The sequence below is a fragment of the Theropithecus gelada genome, chromosome 1, assembly GCF_003255815.1.
Source record: "Theropithecus gelada isolate Dixy chromosome 1, Tgel_1.0, whole genome shotgun sequence".
NCBI classification, from domain to species: domain Eukaryota; kingdom Metazoa; phylum Chordata; class Mammalia; order Primates; family Cercopithecidae; genus Theropithecus; species Theropithecus gelada.
In genome coordinates this window covers 197,989,550-198,006,736 of record NC_037668.1, presented here as the reverse complement: position 1 = coordinate 198,006,736, position 17,187 = coordinate 197,989,550, and the positions used below count along the sequence as shown (strand labels likewise).

At 44.1% G+C, this 17,187-nt stretch overlaps 1 protein-coding gene and 1 pseudogene across 5 annotated transcripts in view; one reads left to right on the top strand and one right to left on the bottom strand.

Moving 5' to 3' along the window:
* Window positions 1-13,639, bottom strand: part of CD247 (CD247 molecule) — an 88,198-nt gene extending 74,559 nt beyond the window's left edge. For 2 of the 5 annotated variants that reach the window (XM_025382362.1, XM_025382353.1), the window contains exon 1: window positions 13,409-13,639. In XM_025382362.1, the coding sequence (XP_025238147.1) occupies window positions 13,409-13,466 (58 nt within the window). In that variant the 5' untranslated portion in view covers window positions 13,467-13,639. Of the gene's footprint in view, window positions 1-7,044; window positions 7,443-13,408 lie in introns of those variants that run through there. The other 3 variants (XM_025382368.1, XM_025382354.1, XM_025382374.1) reach the window with 3 other exon arrangements.
* A 1,201-nt stretch (window positions 13,640-14,840) lies between these two features.
* On the top strand, window positions 14,841-15,888 carry LOC112634029 (annotated as a pseudogene).
* Window positions 15,889-17,187: the final 1,299 nt, after the last annotated feature.

Below are 17,187 nucleotides of genomic sequence, written 5' to 3'. Positions count from 1 at the left end.
CTCATCCACTGGTGAACAACTGACAGGAAAATCTGGGCACATCTCTATTTTTGAAAAGTTAATATATCTGTCGATTCTACAAAAATTCAATAAATGAAAATGCACACTCATGAAAACAAGTAGATTAGAAGAGTCCTCATAGTAGCAAATAATTCACTACAGCTTTTCTTTAAATATCCTACCTATATTTACGTATTGTTATAATATTCTCTTGCACAAAACTTTCCAAGGGCTTCCTCTGGTGAGTGAAGCTTCCCTTACACATAGCTGACATTTTCTTTTCTTTTTCTTTTTCAGAGACAGGGTCTTGCTCTGTCTCCCAGTCTAGACTGTATGATCATAGCTCACTGTAGCCTGGAACTCCTGGGCTCAAGCAATCCTCCTGCCTCGGCCTCCTGAGTAGCTTTTTTGTTGTTGTTGAGATATGATTTACATACCATAAGACATTGTCTGAGCCTAGAATATACGAATAATACATGGTATTTTTGTCATTTCTTCACTCCTTAAACTTTTACTGAACATCTTTATAGACTAAAAGCACTCTGGCTACATTTACTTGTGTGTGTCTATAGCTTTCTTGCTGCCTGCCTGCCTGCCTGCTTCATTCCTGAAAGGATTCAGGTGGAAGGCTAAATTCATCTTCTCTGGAAGGTGGCATGAGTGCAGCTCATGTGAGGCAAGGCACAAGGGCTGCCCCTCACCCTCCAGCAGCCTGTTGCCCAGGAGGTAGGCAGGTCAGGGCCTATGGCACTATAGGGCGAAAAAAATCTAGCAACAATGGCCACTTGGCCTGCAGAAGCTGGAGTGGAGGGAGACCACGGTAGTCTTCTCAGCAGCATTGACAGCTACCTGGTAGGGGGACGGGGGAGGGGTTTCCTCACTGTAGGGATGACCCAATGCCTTTTTGTACCCCCGGATACAGTTGAAGGCCATCCCCTTCATGGACAGGATGAGCTAAGGTGGCCCAGCCACCTGCAGCTCTTTTGTGGCTGTCATTCTAGTGTGGGGTCTCATCACACACACCTGAGACTCAAGTGACTGGCTCCAGAAGCACCATTTACTTATAACAGGGCAGCTTGGCAGCCCAGAAGACAGGCAGCTAGAGCAAGAATCAAAAGTCCTGGATTTAAGGGCTGAATTTGCCATTTGCTTATGACATGGCAGTTTCTTGATCTGGATTATTTTTCTCTGTAGGGCCATCATTTCTCCCCTGATAAAATCCAGAAGTGGAACTTGAAGGTAACTATAATACTTTCCAGCTCAAATATTCCAAGATTCTGACATACCAGCCCAGTCCCACTCTGGTCACAGAAAATCTTCCCAGAGAGATGCCGTCTTTCTTTTCTTTCTTTCCTTTCTTTCATTTCTTTCTTCCCCTTCCCCTTCCCCTTCCTCCCCTTCCTTCCCTTCCTTCCTTCCTTCTCTCACTCTGTTGCCCAGGCTGAAGTGCAATAGTGTGATCACGGCTCGCTGCAACCTCTGCCTCCCGGGTTCAAGCGATTCTTCCACCTCAACCTCCAAGTAGCTACAGGCAGGTGCCACCGTGCCCAGTGAATATTTTCTCTCTCTCTGTCTCTCCCTTTTTTTTTTTTTTTTTTTTTTGTGTTTTAGAAGAGACAGGTTTTTGCTATGTTGCTGAGGCTGGCTGTCTACTCTTCTTATCACTAAAGGTAGAACTAAGCGGTACCGCCCCTAACCCTACCCCAGCCTAATCATGATATTGCCACAAGCCACTTCTGACTACAAAGTAGTTACACTTTACATGAGAGATGCATTCCTAAAGGCTTTGCAAAATTCTGATTAGTTTCTCATAGGAATAAATGTAAACTCTTACATTATCTTGAATATTACAAATAGTGAGACTTTATGAATTTTTTAGATTGCATTTTTTCAAATGTACATAATTCAGAACTCCATTAAATAAGGCTTATTGTATGTTCCCTGTGAATTTTTTTTTTTTTTTTTTGAGAGGGAGTCTCGCTCTGTCGCCCAGGCTGTAGTGTAATGGCGCGATCTTGGCTCATGGCAACCCCAGCCTCCCAGGTTCAAGCGATTCTCCTGCCTCAGTCTCCTGAGTAGCTGGGACTACAGGAGCATGCCACCACACCCGGCTTTTTTTATTTTTTATTTTATTTTATTTTATTTTTTATTTTTAGTAGAGATGTGGTTTTGCCATGTTGGCCAGACTGATCTCAAACTCTGGACCCCGGGTGATCCACCTGCCTTGGCCTCCCAAAGTTCTGGGATTACAGGTGTAAGCCACCATGCCTGGCCTGAAATTTTTTCTTTTTAACCTTCAAAAAGAAGGAATGGTGATTGGAGACAGAGATGATGGCCCAGGGTCAAAGTTGGTGGAGAAAGACCATCGGTTTGAAGGACTCTACAGGGAAAACATGGAGAGCCAGGTGAACCAGGCCTCTTTTCTGACTCCATACAGAGGACCCAGCAACTCAATACCATCTTCCTTTGTTGATCATTCTACACCGAATTTTAGATGGTTGGCCAATTGGAAGGTTAGATTTCTATTCTTTTCTTTCTTAATTGATATTATTCCAGGCTTGAATGCTGCTATTAAATGTTCAACTCCAAATTTAAAAATCTCTAAATAGGCCAGCATGGTGGCTTATGCCTGCAATCCCAGTACTTTGGGAGGCCAAGATTGGGGGATTATTTGAGCCCAGCAGTTTCCAAGGCCAGCCAGGGCAACATAGTGAGAGCCTGTATCTACAAAAAAAGAAAAAATTAGTCAGGCACGATGGTGTGCCCCTATGGTTCCAGCTGCTCAGGAGGCTGAAGTGGTAGGATTGCTTGAGCCCAGGATTTCGAGGCTGCAGTGAACTGTGATCACACCACTGCATTCTAGTCTGAGTGAAGAAGAGAGACCCTATCTAAAAAAACAAAAAACAAAACAAAACAAAAAAATCCCTAAATAGCAAATTCTCTCTATCCCTTGGCATATAGGAGCCCTTTTGTGCTCTTCAAAATGGCTGACAGGAATTTTCTGAGGAAGCTATCGTCTGAAACCAAATGAAGAATTAGGTCAGCTTCAAGTCTGAGACTTTGTGTTTACAGCCATACCTAAAAACTAACAGATGTGTCTTCCAAACTGACAAAATCAAGAAATTGTCATGAAGATCAAAAACGGCTTCCAAAATCTTACCCTCCATGTCCTTCCCACCAGCCCCTCTGGACTGCAAGAGCTTGTGGCTATAACTCTATTCACAGCCCATTTCTGGTTTCCAAGTAGCTCCCTTTCCAACAAGATATTACAACACTTTGAAAATTAGAGGCACCCCACCACTCCCACCCCAAAGAGCTATTCCCTGACGAGATGCTCCATTGAAATGGAAGGAGTTTGCTTTATAGCAGCCTCCCTCATGGAATTATAGATGGGAACATTTAACAATACGGCATTTGCAATGGGCAGGTGAGAGCTGGCCAAGTTTTTAAAGGGGATTTCACAGGCCAGGTCAGCAGGGAGATGGATAGGTGAGCGATAGTGGGTACAATTATTTGACTTTCTGAGCTGTTCTTTTGAAGCCTCTATGTTTAATAGAAAGAAAAAGGATAATCCTCTTTGCCAACCTTTTGTAGCTCAATCTTTATTGTTCCCAATGAAACCCAAAGAAAAAGGACAAGATTCATTTTGTCCAGAAAGCATTTGTGTATTTTATGTAGGTCTGGGCTTTGAACGTTGATAGTTAAGTGGGAGAAAAGACAAAGATTTCTCTAGACTCTGAGGAAATCAAAGGAGGAATTTCTGAAGCTCTCTCGGCTGACTCAAAAATCCTGGGTGGTATCCCCCACATACGCTTCCTTTGCTACTAAACTCAGCATGGAAATTAGCACAGGCCCACACAATGAAGAAAATCAGATGAGACCATAAAGAAGTGAGCCTGAAGACAAATTTAGACTTTTTTGTAAAAATCGAGAACGTGATTTCTGGGACCAGGGACACTTTCTTTTGCTTATGGGCTCTCAATCATTTAACCTTCATCTTCAAGACACTGGCCTGGTCAGTGGGCTGGTTGAGCCAACCATCTGCAGGACTGTTTGTTTGATTCGGGGCACATGAGAGGTGCTTGGTAAATATTTACTCAATTGGTAAGTCAAATGGGCTGTCAGATGGTTTAAATAATCAGATATTAAAAATCATGGCTGGGCACGGCAGCTCAAGCCTATAATCCCAGCACTTTGGGAGGCTGAGGCAGGTGGATCACATGAGGTCGGGAGTTCGAGATCAGCGTGACCAACATGGAGAAACCCCATCTCCACTAAAAATACAAAATTAGCCAGGCGTGGTGGCACATGCCTGTAATCCCAGCTACTCGGGAGGCTGAGGCAGGAGAATCACTTGAACCCAGGATGGGGTTGCGGGAGCCGAGATCGCAGCATTGTACTCCAGCCTGGGCAACAAGAGCGAAACTCCGTCTCAAAAAAAAAAAAAAAAATCCTTATCCATCTGGTTATCTTGCTGGGCAAATTAGGCCATTGGGAACCACCTTATTGGATTGTTTGCCAACCTATTCCGAGGGTGAAAAAATAAAAACATTAAATGCATTTTTGCCTATTTTAGCCAAAATACGTAGGATGGTCGCTGTGGGAAGAACTGGTAAGCATTTGGGGAGCTGGCGACATTTTCTGCTGACAGATAAGTGCTCCTGAAACTATCTGGGTGCCGAGTCTCTGCTCTGGGAACGCCTCACTCGAGGGAACTATTTCTGTGGGGTTTTTAACCCTGAATTCTGAGAACAACAATTTTCCACCTGCTTGTGTCACTTTAACGCTGGTAACAATGTCAACAGTGGGTCTGGGGGATCCCCATACATCTGGGCTTAGAATTAAGGGGTGAACAGGGTTTCTGCAGGTGGGGGATGGGGTGGGGTCTGCATTCTAAGTCCGGAGAATTGAGAGGAAGAAATCTACAAAAAAGGAAAGACCCCAGGCTTACTTGGAAGATGAGAGAGCTCTGACGGGAGTCAGGCCAGACCAACCTGAAAAGTCTATGCAGCTGTGAAGAAGCCACTCACACCTCTTCATGATCCGACAGAGATTTTCTTGTCTCCCTTCTCTGCAGAATCCCTGGAACATGATCTGTGACATCTCCGCCTCTCTGCTCACCTACCCAGAACCCAGACTGCCAGCCCTGAGCTCAAGTAATGTTTGCCCTTCCTTCTATGGAGCTGTCCTGCTGCCACCAAACTCCTCCTAAACACACACACCATACACACAAAATCACTCACTGCTGCACATAAAAACACTTCCCTGCAGACGCAGGCACACATCCATCAGCCTACAGGGGAGCATACAATGCGCCACACACACCAACGCATGCACACCTGCACATGCATGTCAGGACACATCTACAAACACACAGCATCACATGCGCCAGCACAGGCCCACAGGGGCACAGACACCTGCAACCACCACAGCATATGGGTAAACACATGCTGGCGTGCACATTGCCAGCACCCACACTGACCTGCAACCCCTGGGGCTTGGGCTCAGGCTCTTCCCATAGTGGGTCACCTGGCTCAGCTGCCTTCTCCCTGCAGCAGGCTGCTCAGGCCAATCAACCCAGGGGAACAGGTTGCAACCTCCACCCCTCCCCCAGTCTGTCTTTTCTACTCTTTCCCCTATCATCCTTCTCTCCCATTCTCCACCATCATGCCCAACCCAGATGACGAAAGGGCAGGTCTAACTGAGGGCTGTCATTCACATTCTGTCTTGGAGCCAGTACAATTTTGCACGGTGGGGAATTAGCAAAATACAAGAAGACACAGTAGACTCTAGTGTCTACAGCAAAAGAGGAGAGTAGAGGTTTGTTCATCTTAAATGGTGATGTTGGTTTCCATTCTGAGCCCTCCTCCCCACCTGCCATGGCTTGGCAAAGGCAACAGCACCTACAGCCCATCGCAGACGTCCTGCTGCAGCACTTGAATACTTCCCCTCTTCCCAGCCCTCCTCTCAGCCAGCTTTGGGGGTAGCCCACTAAGAGTCTCAGATATTCACATCTCCAGCTGTTTAATGCTTCATGCGTTTGTTCTGAGCACCAGAAAACCATCTTTTGCTTTGCTCTAGTCAACAGCACAAGGATTTGCACTACCTGCGCCGAGCCTGCAGGTGAACCCCAGGCTAAAATGTGACATAAATAATTGTGAATAGATTATAGACATTTGCCATTCAAAGATAACTCTCCCAGTCCTGGAGGAGTTTGCAAAAAAGCAAATCTCAATTCAGAGTCTGTGCATGACGGTGTGCTGTTCTTTTAGAGAATCTCATACATGTAAAACCTTCACACCACATGGAGATCCACTCTTACCAAGCAGATTAATTATGGGCAATTCATTTAGGGCAAAACCTCTCAAATATGATGTAACTTACATTTTACTTATAACCTCTGCATAAGGTGGCGTGGTGAGCTGTGCACACCTGCACACACAGGAGTGGGTTGAACTGCAAATTGAGGCCCATCCCTCTCAAGAAGTTCCAAAAGAGATACATTTTCTGAGAGTAAAATGGAAATCATGGAGTTATCAGATTTGGAGAAAATGTAAGTTCTCCATTTAGAACCATAATAATATGTTCTAGAAAAACGTAGTTCTATATTAATAACCTAATATTCATACTCAGCAGAAAATGTGTATCAAATGAGAATGTTCAGCATCAAAAGAATTATTTTTTACCATAAAAATTGAGAGGAAAAGAGTAAGTGCTTAGTAAGGGGAATACCTTTAAAAGTAGGCTTCAGAATTCAGTCTTTGGGTATATGAGGGTGCACGGACCTGGGCGAGCAGCTGCACACTGTTCAAGGTGCGGGCCCTGTACAAGGGCCCCGAGAAACCATGCTTGTGGCCTGGTTCTACTCATAGGCAAGGCCGCAGACCTATAAGCCTCACTTTCTTCATTTATGAGAAGAGATAAATCCTGCTACTTTTTCTGCTACTTGCCATAGGATTGCTATGAGGATCCAGTAAACAAAGGCATGGAAACGCATTTTGTAACTATAAAGGGATGGCTGCACTCAGAGAACGGCGGTCTGGACTGGCAAGGGTCCTGCTTGTCTTTGTTCTAAAGCTTTCTATTTATTTTTTTCTCCTTGAGCCTGAAAATTAGTTGCTGAGTAGCACAAATCATAACAGGCAAGCAAAGTGGACAGTGCAAACGCCTAACTTTTTCACCACTGCAATTTGGCTGCTTCGGGCAGTAATTTGCTTTCTCTTCAAGTCCATTCTCACCAACCGAAGTCCTTGCATGGCCCCCAGTAAATCTGCAGCCGATGCACAAGCAGAAGGGATGGACTTTGTCCTTGGATTTTTCACAGCAGAGGCTCCCACTTAGAACGTTAAAAATACTGTGATAAGGTGAGAGCCCAGATTTAAAAAGTATTTGGAGAGGCAAGGAAGAAGGAAGTTCAGGCTCTGAATTCTGAGAGCCAATATCTGTGGGGTGGGGTAAGGATCGGGGGCTGAGTCATTAAACGTTCTTTAAAACTTTGTAATTTCAAGAGCACACCTAACTTATTTTGTAGCTAAAAGGGACGTTCAACCCTCTCTTCATTTCTTATCTCACAGATGCTAAAACTAAAGCCTAGAGAGAAATTTCTGCCCAGCTACACACTGTAATGTAATGACAGAGGAAGAAAAAAAGCATGTCAGTCCAGTGTTTCCCCATTACTGCACTGGGAAAATGATATTCTATTTTGCAGATTGGGAAACTGAGACACATATGCTAATGGTTCTGGCTTTCCAAGTGCCTTTTGTGTTTAGGCACTTCCGAATCAGATCTCCGCTCCACAGTCCCCTGCATGAGGAGGCACCATTGCCGCCATCTCACAGAGGAAGAACGGGGTTCTGAGGTGGGGAGGGGAAGGCTGCACAGTACTTCTGGCTCCAGAGCCTCCTCTCCCTCCACCATAGTGCCTGCTCCAGAGAAGACACAAAGGCTTGGAGATGGTCACAGAGAGTTAGAGACACATTTTCTTTCCTTGATGGGATTGTTTTCAACAGAAGTCTAGCGTATCCCGCAAAATGCTGTTTTACTTTAACCTATTCTTTCAATTGTCATTCCTGGATTTGCCCAAGAAAGTAACAAAAGCTACATATGTAAAGATTTTCTTGTAGGATTAGCTAAAATAACAAAAATTAGAAATAGTCCAAATGTACAACAATAAGGAAATAGTGAAGAAAATACGATGCATGGGTGTTATGGAAGCTTACATAGCAATTAAAAACAATCACAAAGGCTAAACATGAAAACAATGCTTACAGTAAAATAGTAAGAAAAAAAGCACTTGAAACTTTTTTATGATAACTATAAAAAGATATGTACGCACTTGTAAAAAAATGTTGGATTGAATATAAAGAAGTGAGAATGCAATATTATTGGGCTGACTTGTTAGGAATTTTGAAAAAAATTTAACTTCTTTCAGTGATTTTTATATCTTTATTAAAATATCTCAAACTAAGAGAAGAGAAAAATGTTGGCTACCTGAAATATTTATTTAGTAACCTGGATCAAACCAGACTAATAGTAAGTATCTTGCTTTTTCTTTCTATATTTTGAGGAAACTGGGTGATTGGATTGGATACTGCGATTTATACTATAATCCAGTCTTTTTCTACTTGATGCCTTTCATTAGTTTATTCTTAGTTCATTAGTTAACAATCTCCAACAGCGTTAGCCTTGTTTATTTTCTGCTTTTCTCCGGTGTTAAAGCCTAATCAGAAAAAAATGAGCACATTTCTTTATTTTTAGTTATAATGTTAGTTGAATCATATGAAATTATCCTTTTTGTAGATCTGAAATAAACAAATAGTGGAAATTTCATATGGTCCAACCAGAAAATTTTAATAACGGCAGGGTTTTATCTTAAACCATCCTTGCAACTCATTTCAAATAATTCTAATCACTCAAACTGCCCTGTCCCCTCCACCTGTTTAATTTCTGGTTTTTGTTTTGTTTTTAAAATACATTGTTTAATACTATATTCTCTAGAGGAAAGGTCCAAATAATGCCAATTCAATATACCTGCCAAATAAACTATTAAAGTTAATTTAATCATATTAAAGCATCTAGATCTCCTTCATTCACTCACCTTTTAATTCGTTTGACAATTCTTATTTTATTTTATTTATGTTTTTGAGATGGAATCTTGCTTTGTCGCCCAGGCTGGAGTGCAGTGGTGCGATCTCGGCTCACTGCAACCTCCGCCTCCCAGGTTCAAGCGATTCTGCTGCTTTAGCCTTCCAAGTAGTTGGGACTACAGGCACGCACCACCACGCCCAGTTAATTTTTTGCATTTTTTAGTGGAGATGGGGTTTCACCACGTTGGCCAGGCTGGTCTCAAATTCCTGACCTCAGGTGGTCCACCTGCCTCGGCCTCCCAACGTGCATTCAACAATTCTTATTGATACTTATTGCGCATTGACTCTGCTCCAGGTACCATGCTAAGTGCTGGGTAGAGCTGTGAGTGTGACAGGGGCGTCTTTGTTTTCAGGGAACTTAAAGTTGTTTTTTAGACCGGAAGACATACTATGTACATGCATTGACTGAAGTGATCATTTTGTTTTGCTTAACAGGTCAAATGACCGGTTTAATTTTTTTTTTTTTAACCAAATTGAATGTTTGTTCAAAGTGACTCACACCATCACTTCAGTGTTAATAAAAATTAGCCTTGGCCCAAGCAGAGCTAAGAAATTTATTTTGAACTATTTCCGGTATTTATTAACTCAATTATCTGACCTATGTAAGGTCCTAAGCCTTAGATAAATAAGGCTGGGGAGAAAGGATTCCCAAAGTGCGTGTTTGGACAACTCTAATCTAAGAGACTTCCCTCAGGGCATCTGGACCCTTCCAAACAAAGCAAAGACACAATGCTGGGTCACTTTTGACTGGAAAAGTGTATATCCAATAACAATTAAATGCATTTTTTTAAAGAACAAAAGCAAAAATACGAAGAATTTAAAATTAAGTAGAGCAGTGGTTATTCACCTAAGCCAGAGCTCCCCAGGACTGTTTCCGGGGGATGCTTAGCAGCAGCAGATGTGATCCCTAGGCTAGTAAGCCTTAGAAATGCTAAAATCGAAAAATGAAATAGCTCATTTGGATGAGCAGAGCTAGGCAATTGGAGGGCGAAACAATCTGATGGTGAAAATGCCATTGATGAAAAATGTGTACTGGTATCACTTAACAACTTGCCTGACATTCACCTCCCAGCAATGTCAGCAAAGATTTAGTGTTCAAGACGTTTGCATTTAGATACTCAGTTGCTGTGCACCCCCAATAGCCCTTTGGCTTCAGAATCTAGGTGGCTACCCCAACCAGTGATGACTGGGTGGATTTTGTTTCTAATTCCTTTCAAAGTGATACTTTGAAAAACTTTTGTCTATTAGCCTTATCTAAGATAGCTAAAATGTCAGTCTCCACAGAGGCAAAGTAAGTGGCACTGAGAAGTAAAAAAAATCCAGCCAATTCCCCTGCCCTCTATTTGTGGAAATGGGGCACGGCCCCCATCTTGTACATATTTTTTCAGACATGTTTTTACTTCGGGAGAATATTCCCCTACAGAGTAAGTATCTTTAAAAAATGAAAATGGTGGATGTAACAGTCATCCTATGACCAGCCAGAGCTTTGCTCCTTGTTCACCATCGGGCCTACCCCTGGCATCATTGTTATGTTTCTGTGCTGGTATGGGTGTGCCCAGAAATCAGAAGAGGGATGAGTTGGATTGCAACAGATGGAGAAAATGCCCACTGCTGCTTTACAACACATTGAAAGCAAATTAAGAATTCCAGCCGTGGGTTTCCATTGCCTGTTTCTGGGTTTTGAGAACCAGAAGACAGTCCAAGATGTAATAATAGTAATAGTAAACACAATTTTTACTTATTGGCTGTCTACTATGTATTGGACACATTACATTACTTCTCATTGTCATATCTCTGCAAAGAAGGTATTATAATTCTTTCTTTAGAGGTGAGAAAACTGAGGCCCAGAGAGGTTAAGTCACTTGCCTAAGGTTGCACAGCTAGGAAGCGGCAGCGCTGGGACACCACCTGAGATTAGCCTGGCTCTTTCCACCACGTCCAGCCACCTTCCTAAAAGCAGAGCTGCTCACAAACCTGGAAGCCTTGCGTTTCCCAAGGCTGCATGTCAGAGCTGCATCTCCTCACTGATAAAAGACAAAGACCACACTGACCGCCGGGTGCATTCTTGGCTACTGCAGAGTAGGGAGTGAGAGGCACTAAGGGCTCTGCAGGCACAAGTGTGCCCATGCCAGCAGGCACGCCATCATAGGTTCTTCTGGCCTCAAGCCCTGGTGACCGTCTTGGTAGAATCTCTCTTAGGGAGGCCTCCTCATGTGGACAGACCAGGTCATCATTTGCTTTGATCCTAATGATCTGGTCGTTTCCAAAGAAATGCAAATGCAACAGCTTAGTAAAAAGTAGACATTTTAAAAGGGGCGTATGCAATGGGTCACATAACTGAGCAAGAAGAGAGAGAAGACCTGACTGAAATGCTGTAAGCGGCCTTTCCGCTCACAGAAGACTGTGGAGGTGTCCCCTCAGGCAGCACAAGCACCATCGCAGCCCTCGGTGCTGAGGCCTCTCCGAGTCACGCCTTGTCTTACCATACCTGTTGTCTGGGCTATTACACTTTGAAAAACTTTTGTCTATTAGCCTTATCTAAAATAGCTAAAATGTCAGTCTCCACAGAGGCAAAGTAAGTGGCACTGAGAAGCAAAAAATCCAGCCAATGTGCAGTTTTCTCCTCCTGCCCCCTATTTGTGGAAATGGGGCACGGCCCCCATCTTGTCTGCTGGGTGGGGTTCTGTTTACGACGCTTGGCAGCCACATCCACCCAGCAGCCTTTCATTTTTCTCTCTAACTTCACTTTGCCCGTACCTTGGTCTCTCCAAGCTGAACACAAATGGACCAGAAAGGAAACTGCAGGTAAAGACCCTAAAAGGTTACATGATCTCCCTGGTGGGGTGTCCCAAGCCTGAAGCTCAGAGGCTGGAGCTATTGCCCCTGGCTGTCTCCTCTGCAGTCACTAAATTCCAGCTGTTCTGCGTCCCCTTGTCCCCAGCACATAAGGATGGGCTGCTCTGAGCAAGCTCAGGCACGTTCACTCTGCCACACTGTGTGTGTGACTCAGACCCCACAAGCCTCTTCTGAGAAAACAGCTGTGATCTGACAGAAACCCCTGCAGCTGCACAGGCCTCAGAATCCCCCAGGCGCTGGTCTGGGCTGTGCCCCTGCTCCCTGGTGGGAGCAGAAGTGCCCGTGGCCTCTCCCGCCCTCCCAACAGGGCCCCTACACAAACTCCCACACCAAGGTGAGCTGCCAGGAGCCGTCAGGTGGGCCGAGGACACTTGCTTGCTCCACCTTCCCTGTTTCTTTAGATTGAAATTCAGCCTGCCCCGCTTCTCAGGAAGATGCCACGAGGCCAATCCCCCTGAGCAGTTTGTCTTGTCCTCTTTTCACTGGTTTTCTTCCTCATTACCTGGGCTAGAAAACATGGTGGAAGCTAAAGGCTTGCAGCAAAGCTCCCACGAACGGGAATGAGGTGAGGAGCGAGCGCTCTTGTTGGCTGGGCCCTGCTCGTGGTGGTGACTTAACCAGGCACATCCTCTCATCTGCCCCATGTTCTGTCAATGCCTGGCCCTCTGGCTGGGCTAGATGGCCGCCTAAGGGGCGGGTTGGGGTGAGTCACGGAGCCCAGGACGGTGAGTCATCCGGCAGCCCCAGGCGGTGGGGTGTGGGGACAGCCATGACAGGGTTGAGCCTAGACACGGACCCTTGGCCATGAGGTGGCGAAGGCGCCGTGGAGGCTGCCACCCGGTGCTTCCTGCCCGTGCCCCTTTCCTCCTTAGTTACCCCCACTTACTCCCGGGCCTGTTGGGGTGTTTGAGGCCGTGGCCTTGACTGACCAATGAAATCTTCTTTGTTGGCAAAGGAAGAAAAAAAGGGGCTGAGTGACGGAGCCAGCCAGAGGGTGAAAGAAGCCGAAGAGACCAGAACGTCGCAGCACGAAACATGGCCTGGCTGACATTTTCTGATCCTGTCCAGGTTCTGTGAAACACTCCCTCTCCGTTTCTCCACCCTGGGCCTGCCTCGTTTGCTCTCTTGTTTCCTTCTTCCTTCCTCTCTGATCACTGGAAAAATCTGTACCCGGAGGAGCTGTGTTTTCTAGCAGCTGGCTCTGAACTGATGCCCAGCTCGGCTGTGACAGCCGATGCCAGCACCGGGCCAAACCCCTCACTGCTCACTTGCCCATTTATTTGAGGAGGGCAGGATTCGAAGGAGACCCCAGCCCCTCACCACCCTCCACTACCCACACCCACCCCGCCCCCCTCCACATACACAGAGTTTCTAGAAGTTCCCTGCCGTGGACACATCGGCCCTACCTGTAATTGGGAACTGTGCCTGCAGGATGGCTGCGGTGACAAGCTCCTTCCACTTCATCTTGTCCTTTCCCTCAGAAAGAGGCTGGGAGGCAGAGGCTGAGGCGGCGGTGGCCGGGAGGATGAGGAGAAAAGGAGTCTCTGCTAGTTTTATTCTGCTGCTACCTCCCCAGGAAGTGGAGGACTGTGGGGCCTTTGAGAAGCACCTGCCGACAGGCCAAGAAACTCACACTCCCCCTTTCGGTTCACAGGCAGGAAGCCCCGGAGGTCTGAGGGTTTGGGGTGTGTTTATGTATCTGTCTGTCTGAATTTTGCTTTTTCTCTCATTTGACCGTTGTTTTAATGTTCTTTTTTTAAAAAAAATAATTCTTGGCCAAGCGCGGTGGCTCACGCCTGTAATCCTAGCACTTTGGGAGGCCGAGGTGGGTGGATCACGAGATCAGAAGATTGAGACCATCCTGGCTAACACGGTGAAACCCCATCTCTACTAAAAATACAAAAAATTAGCCAGGCCTGGTGGTGGGCGCCTGTAGTCCCAGCCACTGGGGAGGCTGAGGCAGGAGAATGGCGTGAATGGAGTTTGCAGTAAGCCAAGATCGCGCCACTGCACTCCAGCCTGGGTGACAGAGCAAAACTCCGTCTCAGAAAAAAGGATTTAAAAAAAAATTAAAAAATAATTCTTATCTAATTCCTATCTTGATTGGTAAAGTCCACCTCCAGGCAAATACAAGTTCTTGATGGATATAAGAACATTTGCCATTTTCCTAGACTCTCAAATATTTTATGGTGGCTGGTAAAATGACAGCCCTGGATTCAGAGTCAGGACAAATGTAGAGATAGATTCCTGGGGCTTTAGTGACATCTCTACCTACCACCTACTTGCTGTGTGGCCTGGAGTCAGTCACTCAACATCTCTAGACTTCCTTATCTATAAAGCAAAGAGCTGGAGTAGATCTGAGGTTGCAGAACTGAACTTGGCCTGAATTTGGATCATAGAATAGTTTGAAATACTGTAGCTCACATAGTATTTTAAACACTTGTGTTAGTTGCCAACATTTACACATCAGAGTAATTTACAATAATAAAACATTAAAACCTAGACATAAACTTCGTCTAAAAATTGTAATATATCTGTATAAAACAAATGTTAAAACATGGCTGAAGAACACCGAAAGGACTTGGGTAAATGGAAAGGCATACCCTTCTTTGATAGGAAGCTCTCTTTTAAGGAGACCACACTTCTCCCTTAATTAATCAATCTATTTCATTGAAAATACCAACAAAAAGTTTTAGGACAAGATAAGCTGATTCCAAAACTGATATGAAAAAATTAATGTACAAGAATAGCCAAGACTCCAAAGTCACAGCAATTCAATATAAAATTAATACATTGGACTTCATCAAAATTAAAAGCTTTTGTGCATCAAAGGACACTATGAAGAAAGTGAGTCCTGCAAATCACCGCATACCTCTAAGTGATGGAAACAGCATTCCTGTCATCAGACTTGGTACCTACTCAGAGCCTAAATTGACGCCTAAGGGAGCCAATGACTTACTCAAAGCCACACAGCAAATAGGTGGTAGGTAGAGATGTCACTAAAGCCCAAGTAGTCTGTCTCTACATTTAGTCTGAGTCTTCATCAGTGAAGGTTGTCATTGACCTGGGGTGCTGACACACTGATGAAGCCTACATCTACCAAAATGAAGATACAGTTGGGGAGGCCATCGGGGGAAATAACAGAAGGAAAGGTGCAGAGGAAGGATATCTTCTACTGTGGAAAGCTGTGGGCTACAAATCATGACCCAGAGCTGGTCTGCCCAAGCCTAGAGAGGATGCTCAAGGTTCTCCAGCTAGATTGTGTGGATCTTTACATCATTGAAATACCCAAGGTCCGTAAGCCAGGAGATGAAGTCTACCCTATACGTGAGAATGGCAAATGGTTATATCACAAGTCAAATCTGTGTGCCACTTGGGAGACTTCGGAAGCTTGCAAAGATGCTGGCTTGGTGAAATCCCTCGGAGTATCCAGTTTTAACAGCAGGCCAGCTGGAGCTCATCCAGAACAACCCAGGATTCAAACCCAAGCCAGTCAGCAACGAGATTATGTGCCACCCATATTACACCCAGCCAAAACTTTTGAAATTTTGCCAACAACATGACATTGTCATGATTGCATATAGCCCTTTGGGATCACTAGGAATCCCACCTGGACAAATATGTCTTCTCCGCCTTCGTTAAAGGGCGCACTTCTAAAAAGGTGCAATAAGATGACAGCTCAAGTTGTTTTGCGTTTCAACATCCAGCAAGGGGTGGCTGTCATTCCTAAAAGCTTTAATCCTGAAAAGATCAAGGAAAACCTTCAGCCCTTTGACTTTTCTCTCACTGAATGAAGGACATTGAAGCCTGGAGTGAAAATGTCTGCTTCGTGGAAATGCTCATGTGGTGTGATCATCCAAAATACCCATTTCTTGATGAATACTGACTTCAGAGAGTTCCTGAACAGATTCTTCCCTCCCACGTGTGGAGGACCTTGGGGGGCATAGTTCCCCATGGACATGGAAATGAAAACGTTTTATTATCTGCAAAGTGGTGATGGAAACATGCTTAACTTTTGTGTAGTGTAAATGACTTTGACTCACCTGTGTTAAAGAAAAAATGTTTAAATCTGTTGAAATAATTCTTAGGAAATTATCACCTAATATTTTACTAGATAAATGTCTTCTGGGTTCCAGACCAAACAGAACAAAATAAAACAAACAAACAAAAAACCACTAGATTCCAGAAAAGACTTGAAAGGCAACAGATGACAACAAGCAAAAAGTAACTCATGGATGTGGGCAGTACCATTGTTAGTCTGAGTTCTTTAGCAGTCAACAGGACAACAAAGACAGCAGAAGGCCCCTGTGTGCCAGGGTGCTGGCAGTGGCCTTGAGGACTTGAACCGTGGACTGCAATACAGACACAGCCAAGATAAGATACAGACATACATTATTAACAAGAAAGTGATTTGCTGCACCTTGAGTAGGGAGAGAGGGCTAAGTGTAGAAATGTCTTAAAATAGAGTCAGTTAAACACCACGGTGATCAACAAAGCCATAAGGATTTTGTTGTTGTTTGTTTCTATCCGATGTATGTTTGTTTAGCTTTTACTCAACTTGAAGGATGCATACTTGCTGGTTCTCTTTTGCATCCTCAAAGGGTCTGAATTTCAACATAACTAGTGGTCCATACTTGCATTGTCTTATATTCACTCTTGCCACATTGATCATACAACAACCATGATGTGAAGTGGCTTGAAACAACTAACATACATAAATAAAACTCTGCATCATAAAGTATTCCAAAGATGGCTATTTTAAAAGAAGACATTTTATAAGGGGACTTTAGGAGACACATTAAAAGAAGAGGCTTTATAAAATTACCATGCTTAAGGCTTTAAGAGTGTTATTGGGATAGCTATGTGAATTCTGAGAAAATAGCAAGTTCAAAAGAACACTGGAATTGTACTGTATGTAAATTTTTAAAGACAATAAAATTATTAGAATTCAACAACAGAGATGTACCTATTTTCAGTTCAACTACAGAAATATATTTTATTCATTCATATTAGATCACTCTCACAGGGCAAGAGAGTTCTTCAAAAATTATGCTTTTCCAAGACCAATTGCTGATAGATAATCTTCAATAGCCTGTACACATACATTTCTGAGAAAATATCACTTAAAAACTTGATCTATACTGATCGTTTTCACTGATTCCGATGTTAATACTTACAATGCTTG